General features: G+C 36.0%; 2 protein-coding genes across 3 annotated transcripts in view; both read left to right on the top strand.

Moving 5' to 3' along the window:
* Positions 1-197: 197 nt before the first annotated feature.
* Positions 198-6,021, top strand: mEFG1 (mitochondrial translation elongation factor G 1). The gene is made up of 11 exons (XM_077441724.1): positions 198-359; positions 434-580; positions 813-1,132; positions 1,210-1,448; positions 2,441-2,817; positions 2,891-3,129; positions 4,220-4,381; positions 4,453-4,571; positions 4,657-4,869; positions 4,953-5,154; positions 5,671-6,021. The coding sequence occupies exons 1-11, from the start codon at positions 291-293 to the stop codon at positions 5,828-5,830; spliced, it is 2,247 nt and encodes a 748-aa protein (XP_077297850.1). The 5' UTR covers positions 198-290; the 3' UTR covers positions 5,831-6,021.
* A 3,322-nt stretch (positions 6,022-9,343) lies between these two features.
* Positions 9,344-27,968, top strand: part of Lrch (Leucine-rich-repeats and calponin homology domain protein) — a 45,056-nt gene continuing 26,431 nt past the window's right edge. Inside the window, exon 1 of one of the 2 annotated variants that reach the window (XM_077440966.1) lies at positions 9,344-9,640. In XM_077440966.1, coding sequence (XP_077297092.1) covers positions 9,394-9,640 — 247 coding nt within the window. In that variant the 5' untranslated portion in view covers positions 9,344-9,393. The remainder of the gene's footprint in view (positions 9,641-27,968) is intronic. The other variant, XM_077440967.1, reaches the window with a different exon arrangement.

Raw genomic sequence — 27,968 nt, 5'->3', positions numbered from 1 at the left:
TCTTCTACATGCATATATACAAATGTATGTACTTATTTACATACTTTATAATTTAATTAACAACCTTAACGCATGACATTGCTTCAGGTCACTAAAAATAAATAAATCGAGATTTTAGTGACTTAGGTGAGATCGCTTTTTGCGGAATAATCACCTAACCCAAAAAAATATAGCATAGTATATGGCCGCATTTTTTCGACCAAAAAATAAAAGAGGAAGAAGAAGTCAGACTAATCAAGTGACATAACCTTAATTTTGTCGGCTGGGTGTTTAGTAGATTTTCCTTGAAAATGATATTCCTTAAACTTATTCGCAATAAGAAAACTATACGAAATTTTCGCAACTTTCTATTTTTTGAGGTGTGTATAATTTCTAATTGATAAATGTAATTGAGATGAATTTATTCTAATTGATTTTTCCATATATATAACAGAGACAATGTCAAACCACCAAAATTCCCGGACGCATAGCCTTAGAAAAAATAAGAAACATTGGAATTTCAGCACATATCGATTCCGGCAAGACTACCCTCACCGAAAGGATTTTATTTTATACCGGAAGAATTGCAGCAATGCATGAAGTATGTACCCATAATATACTAAACAAATAAATACCTATGTATAGTCATACATGCTTACTATTAGGTTACCTAAATTTATCCATACAAATATGTATACATTTGAAAAATTCTCACATTAAATCAATGTGTTAGTTGATACGTGTTATTATATAATTTAACGTGAGTTAAAGCAACTATACCTAAATTAGAGTGATTGTACAATGTAATTTTTTTTATATAAACAACTTTTTAGGTAAAAGGGAAAGATAATGTGGGAGCTACGATGGACTCGATGGAACTGGAACGACAACGAGGCATCACAATTCAATCGGCTGCTACTTATACGATATGGAAAAATCACAACATCAACATAATAGACACTCCCGGACACGTAGACTTCACTGTTGAAGTTGAACGAGCGTTGAGGGTTTTGGATGGAGCCGTCTTGGTTTTGTGTGCAGTCGGCGGAGTGCAAAGTCAGACTTTGACGGTTAACAGACAGATGAAGCGATACGAAGTTCCGTGTTTGGCGTTCATCAACAAACTAGACAGATTGGGGGCTGATCATAAAAGGTATACTTTATTATATGTATGTACTTTAACAATTTAAACTTTAATAAAATAATTTTGAAGACATTGTTATGTTACAGAGTTATAGGGCAATTAAGGTCAAAATTAAAACACAATGCATCCTTTATACAACTACCAATAGGACTTGAAAAGGAATGTGAGGGAATTGTAGATATTGTTACGAATGAAGCGGTGTATTTTGACGGCAAATTTGGAGAAACTATAAGAAAAGATGAAGTTCCTAAAGATATGAGAGCTGAAGTAGAAAGTAGTAGACAAGAACTAATCGAACATCTTTCTAATGTAGATGAAAAATTTGGTAATTTTCTACTTACATATTTTATTTTGACATAGATATATGTATACAAGGAAGGCCTAATAGGTAGACCCCAATGCGCCTTCCTAGACAATTAATTACAAATATTGCAGCATCTTTATTGCATAAATCGCTGTATTTCGAGAGGATGAAGAACACAGAATTAACAATAAATTGATTAATGAATTAATCCATAGAGACATCTATGGATTTAGACTTGTACATAATTTTTTACATATTGTACATAAATCAAATTCAGATATTTGTGACAGCGGCTAGCATGGTTTTTGCCAATTTGATGGAGGAAAGGTTTCAACAATGAAATCAGATCAATTGGCAAACTCTGATAGGAAACGATCGATTTGGTGTTACAAATATCCAAGTCTGACCAGAACGGGATCGAACCCGGTAACCTCTCAGTGCTAAACATAAACCAGCAGAATAGACTAGTGGTTAGCATATAATGCTTTGAACATAGTGGTCACGAGTTCAAATCCCACTGGTTTCTACTGGCCAGACCTCGGATTTGTGACTCCAGGTCGATCGTTTCTTATCAGAGTTTGCCAATTTATCTGATTTTCATTGAAACGGTTCAAATAAATTGGCAACCTTACCCATTTTCTCGCAAATTTTGAGTTTTTAGCTATCTAGAATTACGCTGAATTGAATAAAATACTGCAAATTTACAAATTTGACCATAGATGTCTGTTTGGGTGTTAATTGATATGTATTTACTTTGTATAATACTTGTATTAAATATACAATGTTTCTGGCCAAGAAGGCGCATTGGGATTACCTGTTAGGCCTTCCTGGAATAGATTAAAAATAAATAAATAAACGCAAACACCAAGCCATACTGCTGGCTAATATATATGAATAAGTTTTTCATATAATAATAAAATTTTAAATGATATTTATCTTATATAATTAATATGTAATGTCGTTTGTGTTCAAAAGGTTTCGTTCATTTTTAACGACTGGTGTATTTTTTACAGGCGAACTCTATCTGGAAGAAAAGGCCATAAGTATAGATGATATCAAAAGTGCTATCAGGCGATCTTGCATCAAAAGGTTGTTCACTCCTGTCCTCGTCGGAACTGCTTTGAAAAATAAAGGCGTTCAACCGTTGCTCGATTCCGTTTTAGAATATCTGCCCAATCCTGCAGAAGTTAAAAACATAGCTATAAAAGGAGAAAAATCCGGAAAAGAGGAGACTATCATTCTGAATCCTGAACGTAGTGATGCAAATCCTTTCGTTTCGTTAGCTTTCAAATTGGAACTCGGCAAATTTGGACAACTCACATATTTGAGGTGCTACCAAGGAACGCTGAAGAAGGGAGAAGTGATCCACAACATCAGAACTACCAAAAAGGTTCCAAAATGAAAATGCAACCGTCATTGTATCGTTTCGTTTGAGTTTTATTTCACGGTGTATTTATTTTAAGGTCAAAGTGAGCAGATTAGTTAGACTGCATTCCAACAATATGGAAGATGTGAGCGAGGTTTTCGCTGGAGACATCTTTGCATTGTTCGGTGTGGATTGCGCTAGTGGTGACACTTTTGTTACAAACCCAAAACTTCAACTAGCCATGGAGTCGATCTTTGTTCCCGATCCTGTCGTATCAATGTCAATCGAACCTGCTAACAATAAAGACAGAGACAACTTTTCTAAAGCCATCGCAAGGTTTGTTTTAAATTAAATTTTACCGCAAATCTTATAACATAGCAGTTTACTTTCAAAAGCAATTCACCAAATGCTATTCTAATAGTGACATTTTCTTCGAAACGCAGTTCGAAAGACATTTTTCATATGACTAATTGTTCGCATGCATGTATTTAGCCCGGTGACCGTCACCGCTTCGAAAAATCGAAAATGTTCGTTTATAATGAATACATATGAAAAGCGGGTAGTATATATATGTATATCAGTGGCGTGCTGTAAAACTCTCTCTACCCCCTTCGTACAGCCTCACTTAATTTGCGCGAGCAGGATACAAGAGGAACAGGCTTTTTCTCCCGTATCCTGCCCGCGCACATTAAGCAAGGCTGTACGACAAAAAGAGAGATAATTTCAACGCATGCCACTGATATATATATATATATATTATATATACATAGTACCGTTTACCATACATACATTCTTTTTGATCTTTCGATTTTCGATCTTTGCTTTACGATATTTGCTTTTTCAATCTTTCGACCTTTTGATGTCACGATTTTAAAATGAATTACCCTAAAAAAAGAATTTCCCGCCTAATGACGAATAAATTCAGTAAATTGAACGAATTATTTCATTTTGAATTCAATACCTGTTGCTACTATATTAAGAAATATGTTTTGCTATCGGTTTTTATATTTAATTTCGTGAAGCAAATCCATCCCTGATATATGTATACATGCATACAGCGGTGTTTTATATAAAATACAAATCCAAATTACCATTTGTACCGACAGTTTGCTGTTTTACAAGTTTTATTCGTGAGTCGTTGATATTTCACAGTCAACTTCCTGCGTTCCTCGTAAATTATAATATTTTACAATCAGTATTGTTACTTCGAGTAGAAAAAATAAGTTGAATATAGAATGTTTTATAAGTTCAAAGAAAGCAAAAAAATAATCAAAAAAAGAAAAATGGGGGGCGCCTCGCAGCGCCCCTTGTCTATGGCGCCCTAAGCATGTGCCTAGTCTGCTGTACCTTTGAGCCGGTCCCGATCTACATATGTACATACACCTCTTGAAATGCTTTCTTCAAAGATTAATCATACATTTTTCAGATTTACCAAAGAGGACCCCACATTCAGATTTCGTTACGATACAGATAATAAAGAATGTGTCGCTTCCGGAATGGGTGAGCTGCATTTAGAAATATATGCTCAAAGAATGGAAAAGGAATATAATTGTCCCGTAAAAATGGGTAAACCTAAGGTCGCATTTAGGTATGTACGTATATTACTATAAAAACATAACGACAATCCATAACGAACTAACACGGCAATAAAATTTTTAGAGAAATTCTCATGAGAGCGTGCAACTTCGATTATTTACACAAAAAGCAATCTGGTGGGTCTGGTCAATACGGAAGAGTCACCGGTATCGTTGAACCATTGTCCATCGATAAAAATATGAGTTAATAAATATCTTTGTTTCGTAGATTTTCTCCATTTTATATATTATATGTAATACACTATCATATTTTTAAATTTGATTTTAGTACTCGAATTCAAAGATGAAACTGTGGGCACGAATGTTCCAAAACCCATGATACCTGGCATTGAAAAAGGATTCTTGCATATGTGTGATAAGGGCGCTGTATCAGGTCACAAAATCTCAGGGATATGTTTCAGATTATTAGACGGTGCCCATCATATAGTCGATTCCAGTGAATATGCATTCTTCCTAGCCGCACAAGGCGCTATGAAAGAAGGTACGAAGAGTGCAGTCGATTGCTCCAGTTTGTGAATATGTATATTGCAATTAATTGTATGTCGCCCTCGTATTGTATTATAGTATTCCAAGAAGGATTATGGCAAATCCTCGAACCGATCATGTCAGTGGAAGTCGTGTTTCCAGAAGAGTTCCAGGGTATCATAATGGGACAATTGGTGAAAAGACATGGTATAATCACCGGTACAGACGGCTATGATGGTTGGACCACAATTTACGCCGAAGTTCCACTGAACGACATGTTCGGCTATGCTGGTGAAGTTAGGTCAGTTTTTTGGTTTCTTATAACTATATTCACTGCTAACTTTTAGATTAGTCAATTCATAAAGTTATAGTAAATCGGATTTAAGTTTAGGAATGGTAAGATGTGTTTAACTCTAATTTTTACATACCTCCTTTACGTTTCACTTAAGATTACAATTCAGGAAAAAGTTTGCCTCTTATCCGATCGTTTTCATACTTTGCCATATTGCTCATTTTGGTCATCAATATAAGTAAATGGATCCTCTGCGATTACGATGGTGCAAAAATATCGTGTAAGACGCGTTTGATATCTGCCCGGCGAGATAGTCGTTGACGTTTATCCAACGTTTGTTTATTAGTTTTAAACATAGATGGCGGTAGTAAAATAAAATTATTGTTTTTATTCAAAATAATAATTTTATATACAAATTATTCATAATTTCATCATCAAGCTCATATTGGATGTAAACTGTTTATCTATTTAAATTTCTTGCATGTTTTAATTTGTGATATGTGCTTAATTTGTATTTATTTTTAGGTCTTGTACACAAGGAAAAGGTGAATTTAGCATGGAATTTATCAGATACTCTCCGTGTTCGTTGGAATTGCAGGAAAAACTTGTCAAACAGTACCAGATAGATAATGGACTCTATGTTGAAGATAAAAAACAAAAAAAGAAGGAACAGTATTCTAAATAATGAATATCTAGCGTTGAAAACAAATAGACAATTGTGTAAAATTTTATAATATTATGTATTATTTAAGTGTAATAGGTTAATTTGTGTTGTATTTAATTATTATATAATTACATATTAAACTTGTCGAATATTTAACAACATTTATTAAGGTGTAAATGTTATATTGTATGATTATTATATTTTTTATTTAGAAAATAAACTGTTTCATTCTACATATTGACAAACAGAAATGCTAAAATATTGGCCATTTCAAAATATTAGCTAAACTATTACCGATAATAAATTGGAGATATAAAACTAATCTGAAAAAGTAACAGATAACAGATAGTTCAGTTTGTAGTTTTTAATAACTCCACAATATTAGAAGTCTAACTTTAAAAGATAATGTTTGTTTATTGGACTCGTTTTAAATGATTTACCACTGAAAAATAGTTTAAAGAACGGAGCTGTGGAGTCGATTCGACTCCGACTCCAACATGAGCGATTTTAGAAGGTCGACTGTATTGGCAACATTAAAGAAATTTAAAAAATCACTTAAAATTGACATGTAAACCAACTAATTGAATTATTGGTAATTAAATGGGTATAAATAAAAATTAAGTACATTCATAGTATACATATGTATGTATGAATTTTATCCACAAATAAATCTATTTAATTTAAAAAAGTATGAGGCAGAGGAAACATCGGTTAAGGTCAAAACACATCAATATATGCGCAATTCAACTATTTTAATTATAATGTAATTTGAATTAATATTTTTTATAAAAGTATGGGGGGACGCGGGATGGTGACCAAAACTCGACCATGTCGTAGAACCACTGCAACGGAATTATTAAATTTTAATCTATAGTAGATTTACTTCATTAAAATTGAAGACCCCAATGGACGCATATCGTAATACTATTAATTAAAGAAAATAAAAAAGGACAAAAGTTCTGTCTCCACGACTCGGATTTCACAACTTTGATAAAGAGTAGAATATTTTTAGGCGAGTGAGTATCTTGTCTTACAACTGATGGATTTTGTTCACCGCTCAATACAATCGTTTAGCTTTTCGTAATCAACAAAAGATTATTTTAAAAAGTAATTAATCTCTCGATATTCTCCGGATTTAGATTTGTAGTTAAACAATGCATTTAAATAAATTGCAGCTAGGGCCATCGAGTCATCGCATTTAAATTGCTTAATTAATAATGTACATATATGAGTAATGAATTACTCACTAATACTGAATGTACGCAGATCCGAGAGAGTGTTTTTATCTTTGTTTCTAGTGTTTAGTTTAAATTGAGGAGAGACTGATATTTCATAAATCAGTTTATTTATTATTTTCATGTTTGTATTTTTTTTTATTTTTTACATAGATTATATAGGTTTTATTTTTTACGTATCAGGAACAGAGAAATGTAATTAATAATATAAGGGCCCTCACAAATAAATAACTGTTGTCAATATTATGCGGTACGTCTCTAAACGTCTATTGATTATTAGGGTGACACCACTGTGTACGTCGAATCGAAACGACTATTATAGTACGGCGAGCGTTATCTCAGACAGACACACAGACGGAATATAATAGGTTACCTGGTTCGATCCCGTGCTAATCTTTTATACTTGGTCAGACTTGGATATTCGTGACTCCAAGTCGATCGTTTCTTATCAGAGTTTACCTATGTATCTGATTTCATTTTTAAAACGGTTCCTCCATCATATTGGCAAAAATCATCCTACCCGCTATGTCACAAATATCTGAATTTGATTGATATAAATATGTAAAAATTTATGTACAAGTCTAAATCCATAGATCTAGATCTCGAAATACAGCGATTTGTGTAATAAAAATGCTGCAATGTTTGTAATTAATTGTCTAGGAAGGCGCATTGGAGTCTATCTGTTAGACCTTCCTGGTCAGAGAAATGTTATATTAATAGAGGTGGCTTTAGGCGTCATATTGTTGTCAAGTGACGATTGTCCACAGACAATCCTAAATAATTTTAGCCATCAGTCGTATTTGATGCTCGGTGCTCGACGTATGTATTTATTAATTTATTTTATTTATATATAACTTAAGCTATTATCTAATTTAAAAAAAAAACATCTTCATAACTTAAATCTAAAATTCTATATTTAACTTATATGTACTGTCCCTCACAGAGGTGTCTCTTCGCTCCTCGCAAGAATGCATCCATGGTCTTAGAATACCTGATGCACCCAGGGAGGGCGTTATACATTAGCACACCCCTGTGAAAGACACCCCCAGCTGTCTTTCTTTTTCTTACTCTACCTACAACTAAATTATTCTTATTTCTAGTGTAATGATTATGAATATCTCTATTTCTTATTCTATAATCCTTAAAATAATTGGGTAATAACTCATGATCTAACTTATAAACATACGATAATGTGCTTACCTTTGAACTATTACTAATACTCAACCATCCCAATTCATCTAACATACTTCTAATCAGTAGCGGCTCGTGAGACTTTATAGTGGGGGGGGGGGTGTGCAGTGATTATTCAGGCTGCAGTAGCTCGTTAACCAAACCGCTGATCGAATAAAAACAAAAATAGCTCGAATGTGTACTATACTGGGAGGACTGCAGCCCCGCAGCCCATGTGGACGGCAAAAATAGCATGCATTTGTACTGTATTGGGAGGACTGCAGCCCCGCAGCCCATATGGACGAGCTCCCACTGCTTCTAATACTTTTTAATCAACCAACATTCAAAATACCTCTCATAGCTTTATTTTGTAATTTTTGTATTTTCCCTAAATCTTGGCCACTAAACAAGTTAAATGAGTCCGATAAAAACTTCTCTGTTTGTTTATATTACAACAATAATATATACAAACAGAGAAATATTAACAACAATTATTTATTCGTAAGGGCCCCTCTATTCTTATTACATCTCTCTGGCTATAAATATGTAAAAATTTAAAAAGTCTAAATCCATAGATTGAAATACAGCGATTTATGTAATAAAAATGCTGCAATGTTTGTAATTAATTGTCTAGGAAAGCGCATTGAGGTTAGACCTTCCTGGTCAGAGAAATATTATATTAATAGAGGTGGCTTTAGGCGTCATATTGTTGTCAAGTGACGATTGTCCACAGACAATCCTAAATTATTTTAGCATCAGTCGTATTTGATGCTCGGTGCTCGACGTATGCATGTCCGATAAAAACTTCTCTATTTGTTTATATTACTCGTAAGATGGGCAAGCATCGGTAAAAATTGCACAGTGCATTCAAAAACACACAATAAACAATATGGGATAAATTTTTATAAGTAAATTGATCCGATTGTGTTCCGTGCGTTGTAGCGTATTTATAGAGACGTACCGCGTAATATTGGCAAGAATTATTTATTCGTAAGGGCCCTGATATTATTATTATATTTATTTGTGTAGAGCCGTTTGCGAATCCCGTAGGGGAGCGAGCGTGGAGAATCGCGAACGCCACAAGTATGTGTTTGGTGCGGGGTGGGGCGGGGTTGGCCAATAGACGTTCGTTGCGATTTAGCCGGTCGCAGAGCAGAAACCGTTCGAACGGCATGAGAGATGGCCGCGTGCGCGGGCGGGGCGGCCGTCGCCACCACCACTACCACCGCTAACATCAACATCAACATCAACACCAACGGCAACAGCAATGGCAATGGCAACGCTCACATCCGCTCCCAGATGTCCAGGTCGCTGGACCGCATCCTGGACGAGGCGGCGGCCAGCGGACATCTCCGACTCAGCGGCCGCAAACTCAAAGACTTTCCCAACACCGGCAAATACCACCTCGCCGACACTGTCCTCGCCGGTAACTATACCACCACCACTACTACCACCACACCACCACCACACCACTTACTTTACCACTACTTTGCCATTGCATTGCCATTACTCATATCGACGACGATTACACGATTTTTATTTATTTTTTGTACTCATTCCCCTGACGTCACTTCTTCACCGGAAGATACTTCATTGCGCAAGTGCGCATACATACATTTCTTCACTGCGTACAATAACACACGATCATCGATAGCTTCACTTTGCAATATAACGGTCGGATTGGAATCAGCTGAGAATGTCACGGTTGGGACACACGGCTCCAGTTGACCGGAAATTGGGCGTGTAGTATATGCATACAACATGATCGGACTAAAATATAAAAGCTTTCGGTTTCCGATTTCACACCGAAACTCTTCTTCCTCTTCTGTGACACCCTAAAAGATAGCGTCCTTACAATATATGTATGTATATATATATTCTTCGTATCTTCACCCCACGGCTTACGTTTCCCGAAATAATTTTGGTGCTTTCTTTGGGTTTATTTCTGTACCTTTGGATGCTCGGAAGCATCTTCTGTGTATCGCTTTAGTCGGTTTTGGTCCGATTATTATAAAATGTTCTCGATGTGTACTTCTGTTCCATTTTTTTTTAGGCGGGAGCAAATGTTATCTTATCGTTTTTAAACGGACGCAATTGAACTTTATTAAAACTGTAATTACATATGTTAGAAAAATGAAGATCCAAACAACTAACAAAACATGTCAAATTTCCGATTCAAATCATAATCTAATTGGAAATTTTGCGTCTCATTTTATCTATACTTACATATATTCATTTACAGCCATTCCCCACTCACTGCTGAATGAAAGCCTCTCCAATATGCTTCCATTCGTCTCTGTTTTGAGCAACTCTCATCAGTGGCCTAACTAGAGATATTTGACCCGCATGCAAAATTTAACAAAGCCCCCCCCCCCCATTTTTTTTTAATGAAATAAATTAACTTACAAATTTCAAATGCCCTTAACTTATATATAAATTTGAAAATTCTGCAATCACATCTTTTAAAGACATTTTATGAACTTCTTCGTGCTAATATTGCAAGTTCATAGAGCAAGTGCATTTCTTTATACATATGTACTTCAACCTGTTTTCAATTAGGGTGAATTGATTTTCCTACATTTTTTATTTATTTCTAATATATATATATATATATATATATATATATATATATATATATATATATATATATATATATATATATATTATATATATATATATATATATATATATATATATATATATATATATATATATATATATATATATATATATATATATATTAATATTTGGAGATCATCCCGAAGGCCTCCCGACCCTACGGGCTCGCATGCACCGCATACCCCTGCGACATAGTAATTTCGCCACTGACTCATCCATCTCACTCCACACATTTTTCTAATTTCATCCACCCATCTCCCCCGTGGCCTTCTTGCACCCTTTTACATTTTCTCGGGTATCACTTATTTCGTCCATTTATCGGCCAAGCTACGTGACCCGCCTATTGCCATTTCAATCTCTTCACACTTTCCATTATATCTACTACCCTTTTCATGTCATACTCATATACACATTCCGTTTCCTATCTCTCCTTGTTATGACGAATATAAAGCGTTCCATACTATGATATGCATATAAGTGATGATGATAATACATACAGATTTGAATTTATCAACAACTTAACATTACTTGGTCGATATTCCATCATATACATATATATTATAGCTGCGTAATATGACGCTCGCTGTACTATAATAGTCTTTTCTATTTGAAACATGTACGTCACAGTTAAAACACTGCCAACAAAACGTACGAATATAATGACAGATCAACAAAAAACTTCTATATATAGTGTTTGCTACCAATGTTTCCTCTAGGCAAACTAGTCTCTGAGCATTTAGCGCCATCTATTGAAAATTTATTTAATTAATTCATTTTTCTATTGGTGTTTTATATTTTTTATATGTAAGTAGCAGTGGCGTGCGCTGAAATTCTATCTCTTTTTTTTTTGTCGTACAGCCTTAATGTGCACGAACGGGATACAAGAGGAACAGCCTGTTCCTCTTGTATTCTGCTCGTGCACATTAAGTAAGGCTGCACGACAAAAAGAGAGAGAATTTCAGCGCACGCCACTGGTAGGTAGGTAGTTAGTTTTTATTTTTTTCATAATAAACAATTCAATATATTTAAAACGTATTTGAAAAAAATACGACCGCGCGCGGATCGAACACAGGACCGACACCATTCTTTTAATTTTTTTTAAATTATTATCTTAATATGCCATAACCCATACGATGATATCACATCGGGCACAATACTAGTAATATAATATTATTAAATCTAATTTAAATTACGAGCTTTTAAATCCGGAACGAAACTTGCGTTCGAAATAAAGAGCTACATACATATGTGGGGTTAAAACAATATCTATTTGAAAATAAGAACTTTTAAATACCGGAACGAAACATGCGTTTGTAATAAAGAACTACATATGCGGGGTTGACATTAATATTTGTGAGGAAATAGAATTTTTAGAGCATTTGTAAAACTACATAAAATGCGTTTCTCACCGCATCGACAATGAAATTTTTATTATTTGTTTCATGAGTTCGACATACTCGTATAAAGAATTTGTAATGATTTTTTGTTATTATAAAAATAATAATGAATAAAAATTAAAAACGTTCAATATCATGTACTCATAAAATTAGTCATGAAGATATCTTACAGAAAAATTAAGCTCTTTTCAACAAAATATATACAAGTTTTGATTTAAAAAATAAATAAAACAATTCATTAAACATAAAGAGGGTTCGAACACATAGTATCTTCACTTTCATCAGTTGGTCAATGGTTGTTTTTTTAGTCCAGCATTATATGAATTCAGTGTTGTGGAAATTTCTCGGGAATGATTGTCGTAGGTCGACCGTATTTCCGTTCCACGTTCATTGTTCTTTTCCCTCGTGTGACTTCTTCTGCAAGGTTCGTCTTCCAACTTCTATCTCCAAATGATTAAAAAAAATCAGTCAAATGTTTATTTTCGGTGTATGTGTGTAGTTAAATTGCGCGGAATTAATTGTATGACGCGTTTTCACAGCCACAAAAGGACACAGGAAGTCGGACCGTTTGTTTTGCTTCACTTTTGACCACTTCACCACAACGCCAACTTCTGATAGCGTTCACATTTCAACCGAGACATTACAGAATGTTTATCGTAAATGAAAACAAGGAAAACGATAGTATACGTACCTAACCGTTATTTTTTTTTGCTCACGCTGTAATTTTTGTCTGAACGCATTGAAAGCACACAGTGATGTTTTGCCCTTTCACTGCTTCATAATCATCATCATTTCACAGCCACGCATCGTTGGATGAAGTTTTCATCAAAACGCTTCTGTATCTTTCCGTCCTGAGTAACACCCATCCATCTGAATCTAACTTACTCATCTCACAGTATCAACTTTACTTCCTTCCACTCACTTGGGTATCGATCGATCTTTGTCCATCTTCCATTGAATTGAAAAACATGTTAATCTAAAAGGTCCTTCTTCAGAAACAACGGCATTTATGTTCTTTTGAAGACACTCTATTTGTCGTTTTCATCCGTAATGATAATTTTATCTTGGCTACTCTGCTTATTTTATTACCAATAAATAATTTATATAAAAACGGACGTGATGTATGTATGTGTGTGGGTATGTGGCGGACGCGTCGACCAGTATGGATATTTAAAAAAAAAACAAATTTTAAAATCCCAGGAGTATATGTTGTGCCTAGAGATATTTAACTACTTAATCGCCACGTGTTTGTAGAAGCCGATTCGATTAATGTATTATGGGTTTAGTGCCAACCCTTGACACTACCTCTTGAATATATCACAAACTTACGAAAAATATTGACTGTTTACAATTTCATTAGTATCACAGGATATTTTTTAGATGTCACTGAGGATACCAAAATTAATTTCGAGTCACAGCCTTAAATACAAAGGAGCGCGCACCGGTGCGCTTATGGCGATGAAGTGGTTAATAAAATAAATACACACGAACGAGGCGCACAACCAATCAGCGCGTATTGGACTAAAACGTTTGACCAATTATAGCAACGATGATACGTTCTGACCAATGGGGTGCATTTGAACTATCCGCTATAGGGATGTGGCGTGACGACCGATCGTGTTGAGGAGTCGCGGGGAGTTGGGGGGTGGGGTGGAGCGTCTGACTTGTGCTCCTGATATTGAGCACCTGCCTTAGAACGGGTGACGTCGACGTCAGATGCGCTGCGCGGGAGTATACACATACTCATACACACACAGACACACACACACACACACACACACACACACACACACACACACACACATTTATTCATCATTTCGACGCGTGCGAAAGGCGCATTATTTTATACGAGCGCGAGCCTAAAATTACCTTATTTATACATAACATACTATAACTTTATTTTAATTCGTGTATCAATTCCTTTCCGAAGCTACCCGTTGAAATCAACGGGCACAACACTAGTGTATGTAATTCATGGATATCATAATCTTATGTGAATTATTTTTTCTGTCTTCAGTTTACAGATAAGATTCTTGGAGCTAAACATGTTTTGGGTCGCGTTTTATATCCAAGAATACCTAAAGTGGTTGTCATCTATTATACATACTAAGTGCCGAGAACATTAGTCTCTAATGTATTACACAAAGGAGAGGATACACTATATATAATGCATTATGATTAATCTTGGTTGCTTTCACAAGTAGCTGAATAGTGTTTTATTGTAACTGGAGCAAGAGTGTAAAGTCACCCGTTTGCACTCACCTGTCACTGGAAGCTGAAATTTAAATTGTTCTCTTCCAAAACTCGTTTGTTTGCTCTTTGTTTTTTGTGCATTCGCAAACTTGACATCTCGCATTGTGCCAATTTTAACAAAACGCTTTCACGTTCACTTTCACGGGAAAAGCGTACATTCAGTCTCGAAATTTTATCTTATCTCGCATCGTACGCAAACATGGTCGAGTAACTGCTCCGCCAATCGATTATGTACAATGTTGGCATGCGAAAAAGAGTGTTGTGACAACGTGCGTAATTGCAACCGGTTCGTTGCACCCGGAGAATCATTAATCGATCGGTTTTAAGACGAGCCGCTTTAATGATCGAGACGATAAATCAGCAGGCAGACCGCACTTCACTTGTAAATAAACCTGACTCTGTGGAAACTTCGAGCTTGGTCGAATTCTACTGGATGCCACGCCATTCCACTGGATGGACGATGACATGCGGGTTAGATCCTTTTTGCAGAACTAAGTCTAGCTGCTAAATCAGGACTAGATCATTAAAATTCTAATCCTCAGAAGTTTTTCCTTGTTTTTAAATGTTTGCAATAGCAAAGCTTAACCCTTTAAATGCTGACCAACGCCGATCGGCGTTTTGCCAAAAATTCCATGAGCCTGAAATACGCCGATAGGCGTTGTTTTTTGAGTATGTAAAAAATAAAGAATACTACCCGCTAAGCCTTTCCAGGTGGCATTGAAAAAAATGCTTTGAATATGGGCCGTGTAATCCGTGCCATTCGTTTGTCAACGTTTATGAAGACTGGTTTACACCGGAATTTCTAAATTTATAACCATAGCAGAAATTCTCGATGGAAATCCCTAATTGCTGAGTATTTTATGTTGATTGTGGCTTGGAATTTAGATTGCGAGCATTATATTTTAACAACAACGAAGAAGATAGAGCCAGTTTTGGAAAAATACAATCATTAATAGACTTTTATTAATTTTATATTGTTGCAAGATATATTGGAGAGTTAAAACACACCTTTAAAAAACTCAAAATCCTCAGCGGTAGTTATCTAGGGTAGTGATCTAGGGTTTGTTTGGATTAGCTACAATTTTTATACCTGCTTTCTATTGGATTTCTAAATAATTCTAGTTGGAAATTTTGGCGAAATTTTCAGCGTGGAGGGCTTTCAACAGAAAAGATGTCAGCACTCAAAAGGTTAAGTACCTGCGCTTCATTTCTAATCTACATTTGCTATAGTATTTGAAGTGATTGGCATTTAATGTTACTATGTATCAAAAAATATGTTCATCTTCTACTACCCACAACTTCTTGCAGTGTAGCTGGTTTAGAGATGAAGTGCAGGAGATAAAGCTTTGATATTTTAAATAATTTTAAATGAAACTTATAAAAAAAACTAGCTTCATTCATTTAATAAAAAAACTGAATATCGACTCTGACGGAAATTGGTACCGTTACCTCATGTTTGGAACTCCTTGTCGACAAAATGGTGGCTATACATTTCAGCTAACAGCTGAATTGTCTTTTTTTTCAACTCGCTGAACCTTCTGCCCCTGCAGTGTTACTAACGGCTTGAAATGGAAATACATACTACATAGTATGTGGGGGGTGGGTGGGAGGTGGTGCAAATGCTGCATAGGGCTGGTTTTAGACGTTCGATGCACGTCTACGACCTTTATAACCGCTTCAACCCGACACATTCGACCTTTTCCCCCCAAGTTTGGTTATTGACCAAAAGCGAAAGTTCTGTCTTGAGATTATGCATATTAAATTGAAAGTTAACTACATAAAGCGTACATAATAGTCATCCAAATTTATGCTAAAAATCTATGAAATTGTGTATGCACTCTGGTAGTAAACGAAACTAATTTTTATTTCAAATTTTATATATAAAACCGAAACGGCGTCTTTAATTCGTTTCTGATTGGATGTCGTCAAAGACGTTTCCGATTGGTTGGTCAAAGACGTTTGTGATTGGTCGGTCGTTAAATAATATTAATTGTTTTCCATTCAAATAAATTTAATGAAAAGACAAATGAAGATTTTTTTAATGGATCTGTTCATTTCCGAAGATAATATAAATGGATCCGTTCATTTCCGCGCGAAATCCCGAGCTAGGACGAGCGTAGTTCTATGCTTTAAGACCATCGCTCGAGCCAGATGGTTGATTTGGTTACGATATAATACCAACTTTAGTCTTGATTTTTTGAATTTGGATCCACTGTAATTTCAGCATTGCTTCACCCAAGCGAGCCATCTGCTTCTTCTGGGTTGCGCCACTTGTCTCTTATCCATATTTTTACTCTCTATGTATCACTTTTGGGAACCATAGCGCCGGCAATTTGTAAAAGGACGTATTATATTATCCAAAGCGTGATATCTTGGGTATTAAATAATGGTGCAGATCAAATATAGCCGCGACAACAATCGCCCACCGTTTTTTTTTAAGTTGGGTGAATTTTAGTCAGCACGTGTGGTGTGGGTGTTTGTTGTAAATAAAACGTAACTAAAAACGTATTTGTAGAACTGTGTGACAATTCCGTGTAGTAGAATAAACATGGGATTGTATATGGATATCTGTGTGTGCGTGCTGTGATGGGATAGTTCAGGTGATTTCATCTCTCGCCATTGCGACATCGTTTTATGGTAAACATGCCTAAACAAACTGTTCATATGTAGAATGGCTACATACGTGCAGTCGAAATATTTTATTTTTTCAACAATTAGATGTGTGTCGAGGAATTTCTACAGGTGCGTGTGCAACGTATCAAATGTTTGTCTAAAGTGCCTAAAAAGCGTTTATTTTTTTAAGTGGATACTTCTTTATGCATGGTATAGTGAATTGGATCTGTGCGGTTGAGCGTGTTACGAAACGTTGCACCTCCGTCTTGAAAAATTACCTCACAAACCTAATCTGTTCCGTAAGTAAGTTTCACTTCTGTAATGTTTAGTATATACACTGTCGATTTTTACACAACTCCCGTTGAAAATCAACAATTTCCTATTTATCTTTACGTCAGGATTTGCGGAGAAAACGGAAAATAAGTAAACAATCAATCGGTCATTCAGTTCTAATTGACTTCCGAAGACTTCTTAGTATCATGTATATAATATCGCTATTCCGTCTGTTTCTGTATGTCTGTCTGTCTGAGATAACGCTCGCCCTACTATAATAGTCGTTTCGATTCGACACATGTACGTCACAGCTAAATGTTTGTCAAATTTATCAATACATAGTACATATTAATATACATAATTAGCCAGGAAGGCGCATTGAGGTTTACCTGTTGGGCTTATGTATATAATAAATACATATAAATAAGTGATAGCGACATAGCGACAATGCACATGCGCGATTCAGCCAACAGCATGGCTCGGTGGTTGCGTTGATACTAAGCACTGTGAGGTCGCCGGGTTCGATCCCGTGAGCTGACCGCGATCGGAAAGAATTTATTCTGAGTATAATCTTTAATGCTGCTGGTCAGACTTAAGATATTTGAGACTCCAAGTCGATCGTTTCCTATCATAGTTTGTCAATGTATCTGATTTTATTGATAAAGCGGTTCCTCCACCAAATTGGCAAAAACCATCCTACCCAATATGTTACAACTATTTGAACATGATTTCAAAAATCTATAACATAGATGTCTCGCTAATTTCCTCATATATAGTATTTGTATTATGCTTATATGTCTGGTCACAGTGACGCGCTAGAGTATTTTGTAATGTGACTGGCTAGTATGTAAATAAATAAATCACCTGACAAGTCTTAAACAGGCTTTATTACTAAATGCACGATTGCGTTCGCCAGACCACTAGTAATAATGCTAAGTATTGATAGATCTCTTCGTGAACGTACATATTAATCCCAATAAGTAGTTTGACTTTGGTTTTTAATAACTTTTAATTCTAATCATGATACTCAATTGCTGTTGATTCCTCTCGTTGATATATTTTGCATTCGTCATGGTGTATTTTTTTTTTAAGTTTTACGTTGATACGTCGACGGCCACTTTAAATTGACACATCTTCCATTTATTAGGTCGCCGAATTGAGTCATCGTGTCAACTCTCCTCACAGCATGTCGATCATCTTTATCACACACTTGCTTACAAATTCGTCGTTATATATATATTCGGCTAGAAGTGGCCGTTTTTGAAATTTATGAATTTGTTCGTCGAAAGTGCCTAGAAATTGTTAAAATGTATTCAAAATGTCGAAAGTTGATTAAAATCATGACGCCGTTAAAGCATAATGTGGGTGATTTAAATTCACGATAGCTGTACCTGTACAGTACCCAACCGGTAATCAATTATATACATTTGGATAGGCAATCCTAATTTAATATGCTTATTACATTTAAAATGCTTATTCATATGCGTATGCATGCGAGTGTTCAAGGCGAACAATCAAATGATTCGTAAGTAAGCAATTTTGTAAAGGTAACTCACGCGTAATCAATTTAAATATCAGTATATGCACAAAATTACCATTTGAATCGTGAAATCTTTAAATATTCGGTAGCTTCTAATCATTTTTGCCTAGCAAATCCCGTTTGGAATCAGTAGATAGAAACTTACTATCATTAAACCTACATATGTGCACTCTAGATATGAAGGTTAGGTTTATGAAGTAATTCTCGGGGAGAATGGTCTATTGAAAATACCATATGAACGAAACGTCTGTGAACGAAATATCTGAACGAACGACATGTCTGTGAACTAACGGTCGTGAACGAACTATTGTGAGCGGGTTGTCGTGAACGAACCGTCCTTTAGCGAGATATCGGTGAACGAATTGTCAGTGTGAACGAGATGGCGAGCTGTCAGTGAACGAAATTCGTAATCTACTTGCACAGCGTAGACCGCCAACTGCACCTAAACAGCAATACTAAAAGTATTCTGTGGTACATTCATATTTTCCGTGGCGTAGACATACCGCTGCTGCATAGTATGAATCGAAGTAGTATTTTCCATACACTGCTGTACCTTGCGCTGTTGGATAGTATAAATTGACCTAAGAGGGTGCAGCGTAGTCAATGGACCCAGAAGGTGCCGCGTATTGTTTAAAGGTTGTAAATGCATTGTTAAAGGTTTGCCGAACCTTTTCTACAAAGGATTTACAACAATGGAACAATGGATAGCACTGTGACTATCCTACCTCTATTGCAGCGTTTCGTAACACTTTCAGCCGCATTAAAACGAATCACGGTCATTTCATCGTGCGGATATTTTACTGCTTGGGCAATTCATTGGGAGGAGGACTTCACGTTGAGGGTTTTATGAACCTTTAAAACTATTTGAATAAATACTGCAGTTAGCAAAAATCTTCAAAATAAAGCTAAAGCGTCAAAAGCTTTGAGTTTGCTAAAGGCCTGCTACCAGCTAGTTTGTCACTACGGCGAATCGCTTCATACATTGATGCTTATTATTATAAACTAGTGTTTGTCCGTTTACATTTCAATGAGTGGTTTCGGAAAAATAATTGGTATAATCATCATAACAAAACAATAATCGTAATCGTAATCGTAACAAAAGTCGGAACTGAAACCAGAACCGAAAGGTTCGGTTGAACCCAAGTCACAACAGAAGTCGTAACCGGAACTGAAATAAAAATCGGCACTCTGAACTGAAATAGGAATCCGGAAACGCAATCGAAATAGGAATTTGGAGCCGGAACTGAAATAGTAATCGGAACCGAAACTGGAACCAGAACCGGAATCTAAATCGATATAATAAGTCTTGATAATTCTAAAATTTGTTTTGTTAAAGTCTCCTTGTCGCTGCACTGGCACATACAAACATCTCGTCTGTTTTTACTTACCTCCTATAAGTTTTTATATATATTGCTTTCATAAATTTTGAACCGAAGTTCGACACACGTAATTGAAAAATCGCACTCATCTACGAGCAGTTTCTAAAGTGAAAAAAAAATCATTTACATAATCAATCGGCGTGATTAATTAGCCGCGTAATAACAATGCGCCATTGTTCCTCATGCAATTATCCAATGCATTACTTTTAAACGCGCTCACGGTTCATTACTTACGACCAAGTGCAAACGCGAAAACGTTTCTATATTTAAAAATATCTGCATCGTTGTCTGCATACATGTGTATATGTATCTACTGGTCAGTTATCTTCTGACCTATTTTCTGTCTTTGAAAGCGCATTCAAACTGCGCGGTTAAAATGCACGCGATGCATCCAAACCTCCAAACGGTGCCATTAAAAACATAACAACAAAAACTGGTTTTGCAAAATATCATCGTAACTTTCTATTTGAATACATACTACTTACATAGACCCAGTACAATGGGTATAACGGGCCGTCAAAAGCACAAGACCATATGATCGACTGTTACCAAATTTGTAGCAAACGATCGTGTCTGTCGTGTTTCAATAAGAATACTTCATGTAAATGATGTACATATGTATACGAAACGTCTATTGCGCCGCCTTGCGGCTGCTTTGAAAAATTTGACAATTTCCGCTTGACATATCAGAATATGCTCAAGTAAGTGTTTCATCTTTCTAACCCAAAATATCAAACCAATTTCATAAATTAACCACAACTAAGCGTTTGTTTGCCAGTAAAGAAGTCGTGGGTTCAAATCCTGGCCGGTATTGAAAAATTCATTCGAGTCTGTTAATCGCTGCAGGCAAAATTTGGATGGTTATTAAATCCAAATAAACCATCTCCTGTTTGAGTTTGCCTAACTTAATTATTGCGATTGGTCTAATAAGATGGGCACCACCTTCCTCTTGCGAATTGGACTAGTCCGAATTTGTTGATTGTTGCATGAATATTCAAACACATTATACAATATAGGTATACAGATATTAATTACAAACCGCAAACAAATGTGTGCTTGCAACAGTTAACGAAGTAAATTTAGGGTAACCTCTCATGGCACATATGAAACAAAAGTATGTAAGTAGTATATCTTGTATGTAGAACTACGTTTGTCCTATATTAAGATTTCTTGTAGAAATGAAAATAGCAAAGTTGTGGCTTTATGAAATTGAATTTGATTCATCATCAAAGTTAATAATAGTTTTGTTTATTGCTATCGTTTACAGGACTTAGTATATTGAAACTGGAATATCTTTCCGCAAGGTAGAGGGAATTGGTTTTATGCGGTTGAACGCATCATGAAAATTTGTAACGCTGAAACATTGCATGAAACTGGTGTATATTTCATTGAAAACTACCTCACAAACCTAACCTGTTTCTTAAATGGTGTGTAAAATAAGTTCATACTGAAGTGCAACCACTTCGTATCGTGGTTATGAAGTGGTTTCTATGGTAGTTCTATGATAAGATACAGATACACAAAATAGTACGCGGCACGCGTATTTTTAAGATAGTTTTGCACACGTAAAAGAAACACTAGCACGCCTAATCTATGCCAGGCCAAAACTCACCACCTGGAGTATTTTCGGTGATATATGTATCTTCCTTGTATTGCCATAGGTTTTACAATGATCGATAACGATGATTCCCATATTTAAGAGAAATGTCGAAATAATAAGATCGCACGAATTAACAATGACCTGAAGAGACACCCTTTCCAGCTGGAGTCTACTTAGCCGTATGATAGACGCGCTTCATTGAATGGTTTTTATGATGTATTTATATATAGTATATTTGATAAATTTGTTAAATTTAAATTCATGAGTCATTTGATTGTATTGTTTTCTATGTGCAATTTCTACATAATGGTTAGGTACGTTTTGCACGATGTGCATTTGGCTCACCGGATATCCGACTATGGTAGTTTGCGACTCGTGTTCGATGGCCGGTTTCGATTATAAACCAACCTACACGACGAAATTGTGCGATTGTCGACATTTTTGTTCTGGAAAGAATGTGGAAAAAAATAAAAAAAAGATCTTTTGTAGCACAAAATGTCAAACAAACATTTGGTTCGATCGGGCCGTGCCAAAGACGCATTGCGGGCAAACTATACTAAAATACACACAATAAATACAAAACCTTCACTTTGAAACGCAACCATCAGGTTGAAAAGGACAATATGTAAGTGTTTCGTTTTTTTCGCGAAACAAATCATTACATTTTCATTAGCTTCACTCTGTTAGTTCAGTGACATGTCTGCCCGTCAAAAATATGTGATCTGATTTTGAACCATTTCCACTCTTTAGATTGCTGCGATACGATACGAGGGATAGCTAAGATTGAAGTAAGCTAATGTCTCCGGCATGAAGTTATAGGAATTTAATCATTTACTCATTAAAAAATATATGGGAAACTTGTGTTGGATGGAAGCGATGACAGCTAGCTATCCAAACTTGGCTTTCTACCGCCCCTTTTTTAAGAGTAAATATATCGTTACTGATAAGATCTGGACCGTATCCTGTTAGTGTTTGCCAATTTATCTGACTTAATTGTTATGACGGTTCTAATAAAATCGGCATCCCCTCACTCTCGCAAAGTCGGCGTATACATACACATGCTTGCGGTTTGTAATATTAACATCTGTATACCTACATTGTAATATGTGTCAATATAGGGTTACTTGTCATGATTAGTCTTCGGTGTTGGCTGGGTGATTGTAAAATAACAATAGACCGCTCCCTTTGTTTATAAAGCAATAGTGAACCATTTTTTGTGCAAAAAGCATCGTCCCCACGCCAATCTTTGGTCCTAATCAGGGGTAGCGTTGGCTCACTGTTGTCAATTCTTAGAAAAACCATGCTTGTTTGCTTGGAAAAATAATATAATGCAGAGCATCGTAGCCTCTGGATATTCGCGGCACACATTGTTTACGACTCGTAGAGTTTTTCAGCTACGTACATACATATGTACTACATCGGCAGTCGCTAGTTATTCCGTATATGCATAGGGACAAAACACTAACTAACATCGCTTTTCTCCCTCACACGCGATCTCACTCGCACGCATTAGGCCGAAGTGCTGTTCGGAGAACACATATTACCGCGGTGCACAGGTTACGATGCTCTGATATAATGGATAGGTTTATTTTTATTTGGAAAGCATCGAACCAACGCCTATCTCTGGTCATGATATGAGCCGTACACTCCAGGGGGTGATTTTTGGCATGGGTGCCATAGCATAGATCAGGCGTGCTAGCGGTTTTTTACATGTGCAAAACTATCTAAAAAAAAAACACGTCCCGCGTACCTTTTTATAGGTGCGCCTTGAGTCAACACTCAACACTTTAACCTGTTATTCAAAGAGCCGCTAAGTGTATCATAAACTTAAAACCAAAGTATGCTGAAAATATCGTACTTACTCCTGAGACTATTTCAGAATATATGCATATAACTATTAGTCCAATTTTCAGTTCCAAAAACACTATTTCTGTCCAACTTATTCACATATTGTTATCACTTATTTTAATTCGATATGTTCATAATCATGCTAAAGCAGAATAAACGTATTACAGGCCATCAGTATTTTTAAATATTGTTAAAATAAACGTAAAACGTTATATTTAATGTTTTGCGAAATATTTAAATAATGAAACGTAAAGGAGGTAAGTAAAAAGTGGACTCAAATGGCTCACATTATCATATAAAATTTAAAAAATTTATATCTGCTTTAGCAGACTCCTGGGTCACCTTATACTATCTTCTGGTACTGTGTATGATTACTAATCATTTATTAGACTTCGGCAACCTATTCTTAGTTACGTATTTTGTTTTTTATGTATAGCGACTCGACACGACACGACACAGAGCGACAAACTTATCATTCATAAATACGCGAATTATCTCAAAACACTATACATATTCGTGATCTTTTTCCCGTCTACTTCCTGGTATGCAGTCATTAATTTTAAAAGTATCGCTGTTCATGAATAGCTTAGCATTGTTTCGTCGTGCACTTTCCGGTGCGATTTGCATAATATGGCGTCAAAATAACGATATTGTTCGTCGCTCATTGTAATGCGTTGTGCAATTTTTCGAGGAAGATCCGCCATTGTGTCCCCTTGACGCGTGCCTCGAACCCTTCGCCCTTCACAATGGCCACCGACCGACACCTACACATATGCACACAATTGCAGTTGCCCGATTGCAATTTATTGCACATCGGGATCGTCGCCAATCGCACTGCACCACGCTCGAATTTGCACGTGGCTACAATTCTATTGTGCAATAAGTCATTACTACTTCCATTCTACAATGCACATGTGTTATGCTCCCTGAGCACATTAAGAGGGGCTTGCTTAGACGGTCAGCTGTGTATAGCTGATAGCAATGTTGTAAACTTGATGAAACTGTTTGAAATGCTACACTTAACGGTAACATCCACCAAGTACATATATGGTTGATGCTCTTCTTCTGCTGTTCTTTATTCTAAAAACCATATCCCTCCAGGTGAACCTGTCCTGTATTATTTATTTAGTCGGATTCCATTGATATCATCTGCTTCCTACAAACTTCTGGGTCGTTACAAAGCTCTTCTAACCACCGGTACTGTACTGGTGACTCATCTTAACTTCTTAGTAGATCGATTTGTAAATATTACGTTGCTTGGATCCTGGATCTGATATGTATGTGTATATGTAAAGTTAGTGTATAAATTACACTGAGCAACAAATGATCAAGTATTTTACTTACCGGACCGGAAACGAATCAATCTTTACTAAGTTTGACTCACTGGAATCGAATATGGCAATGATTTTTGTTGTTCCTTTATGAGATATGAGCTTTTTTTTGTAATGAGTAGGGTCCGGCGCCTCAGTGCGCTAAATGGGTTCCCTTTTGTCAATTACTCACAATATAAAAAAAGGTTAACATTATAAATTTACAATAGTGAACTATTTAGCGCGCTGAGGCGCTGAACTCTAGTAATGATTAAGGACCGGCGGATAAAATGCTCCACGGCTAAAAAAATGGTTCACTATTGTCAACCTTTTTTTTTTGCTCCTTATTTCTCGGACAATGGAGAGGTCTATTGTCATTTTATGGCAACAACTCGACCGCCGATCTCTAGTAATGAGTAAAGGGTGGCAATCAGGTTTCCGCCATAAAATATCAATAGACCTCTCCATTGTCCGAGAAAGCATGAGAGCAAAAAAATGGTTGACACTAGTGAACCATTTTTTTAAGCCGTCGGCATCTTTTCCGCCGGTCTCTAGTAATGAGCAGATTTAAGCATGCGATGGATGCTTTTCGCACAAAAAAATGGTTCACTATTGTCAATTTTTTAGAAAAACCATGCTTTTTTTGCTCTCTTGCTTTGTACATAAATTGAGCGGTCTATTGTTATTTGACGAGCACCCAGCCAACCCCTACCTCTGGTAATGAGAAGCTCTTCAATAACCCATCTTAAGGCATTCTGAGTATGTCCATACTTGCCATAATAAGCTTAATTTGATATCTTACTAGATCATCTTCTAAGGTGTACTTACATAGTTGTCTAAGTTGTATTGTAACTCCCATCCCTCCTCTTAAGATATCTCATTTCCGACGGGATGAGTCGCCGTTCCCGTTCAGTCATCCCTCCTCACTTTCATATAAAGAACAAATTATACAAATTTTTGACAGGTTCACAATTTTTCGTTTCGATGTTACGTCATTATTTTTCATTGCACAGTTAAAAGTTATCTCAAATTCAAGTGGAGAATCGTCGATAATTTTTGTCTATGTTAAACAAACAAAGATCGATTAAGTAAACAGACAGAATTTAAAGCAGTTCACTGTAAACAATATTCAATATCCGAAGAAACTTTAGAATTCGAATGCAAGTAAATGTTTTGCAGATATCTTGGTATAACAAATGGTAGCCTCTCTCGTCTCACAGGCTCGCTTCATTTCCCTCGGGTTTCATTGTTTTGTTTGTTTTCGTTCGTTGTGGCATATTTTTCTACGGTCTATTCTAAACTAAAAGCGAAGAAAAGATCCCTTCCGTCCATACGGCAAATTAGAAATACCTTCAAGTTTTGTCTACTAACGACACAGTGTGTACCGAAATGATTGATGCACGCGTTTAATGTAAAACCATGACTATCCCCTTTATGAAAATCGCACGCATCTTTTCATATCAAAGACTATCAACTAAGATAAATTAATCCATGGGAACACTAATGCACGATGCATTATATGATAAGAATAATATGATATATATTTTTCCTATCCAAAAGATTCCTTATGTATTCGTAGGTAGTACGAAGGTTTCTTGACTTTTGTTCGCTTCGACGCCTAAATAGTCCAAAACTATTATACTAACTAGGTTTATACCTTTTAAGTAGATATCTATCAACGCGATGAGAAGTCGTAAAGTTTTACACCTGGCTAACCACACCTGCTGACATTTATGCTTATTGAACGCTCATTACGTCGTTACGCTAAAAGTGCGCATCCCCTGAATACCAACCCTTTCTTTCTTTCCATCTTTATTAACCACTCTCAGTTACTACTCCTAACACATCCTTTAGTATCCTTCAATTTTTTTCTGCTTATGAAATCATTAATTCAAGATTGCTCAACAACTTAATCAGACTCTTCTAAGTTATTGAATACATTTTCAGTATATACTAAAAATCTGCTTTTACAAGAGTTCCAGCCTTTCACATATTGAGCTCTTTTTCTAACATCTTTTGGGTTTGAAAATGAACTTGAAAGGTTCGAACCGATGCTTCTGGACCTAAATCAGCACCTTGTGTCTTCGCATTCCACATTTGATGTACATAACACTTGTGTCTGTCCGCAGTTTAGACGTTGGAAAACAAGGCTTGTACCTTAATGTGTCTTCGCGTGTTTTCGAGTGTCCTAATTTGAACAGGCTAAGAAGTGGAGCAAATGCCATATGTTACATAAGAGTTTTTCATTTGAAAAAATGTAGATTTATACACTTCAATATTTTTTTTTTTTAAATAGTGAAGGTTGAACGCTTACTACTAACAACTGCTGAATTCTGTTGACCAGAGATCGAAGTTGTATGGATGCTCCATTAGTGGTCAAAGCAAGAGTGAAAAAAAGCATAGTTTTTCTAAGATATTGATAATTGTGAACAATTTTTTGTGTAAAAAGCATCCATCGAACGTCGATCATTACTAATCGCCGTATTTTTTTTGTCTTGACAGAGGTAGTACATCTTATCGAAGATCGTCATATTTTTTTTTTACTTTTTCTTTCCCAAACTGTTGAATGAATTGAGCTGAATTTTTTTTTAAATCTGGTAGTGGGTGCAATGAACTTCTAATAATGATCCAATAACACGGAATAAGAGCTTCAAAAACGCTTACTACTACTTGTGGTTTTATTTCGGTGACACTAACTTAGTCACGGATAACGTGCAGAAGGGCCTGTAAAGAGTTGAGTCAAAGCTGTGTATATTTTATGCGGATTTAGATGTAGCGTTTCGTTTAAATGCCAAAAGTTATGCAAATGACCAAAAGAAAACCGGAAAGCAAATGGGGTTAGTGAAAAAGCTTTGGCGATCCGCAATTAATCCGCTTCCTGCGAATGCTCAGACATTTCTCGTCAGTCATCGTGTCTATTTT

This window comes from Arctopsyche grandis, chromosome 11 (genome assembly GCF_051622035.1).
Source record: "Arctopsyche grandis isolate Sample6627 chromosome 11, ASM5162203v2, whole genome shotgun sequence".
NCBI classification, from domain to species: Eukaryota; Metazoa; Arthropoda; class Insecta; order Trichoptera; family Hydropsychidae; genus Arctopsyche; species Arctopsyche grandis.
This window is presented reverse-complemented; position numbering and strand designations above follow the sequence as displayed.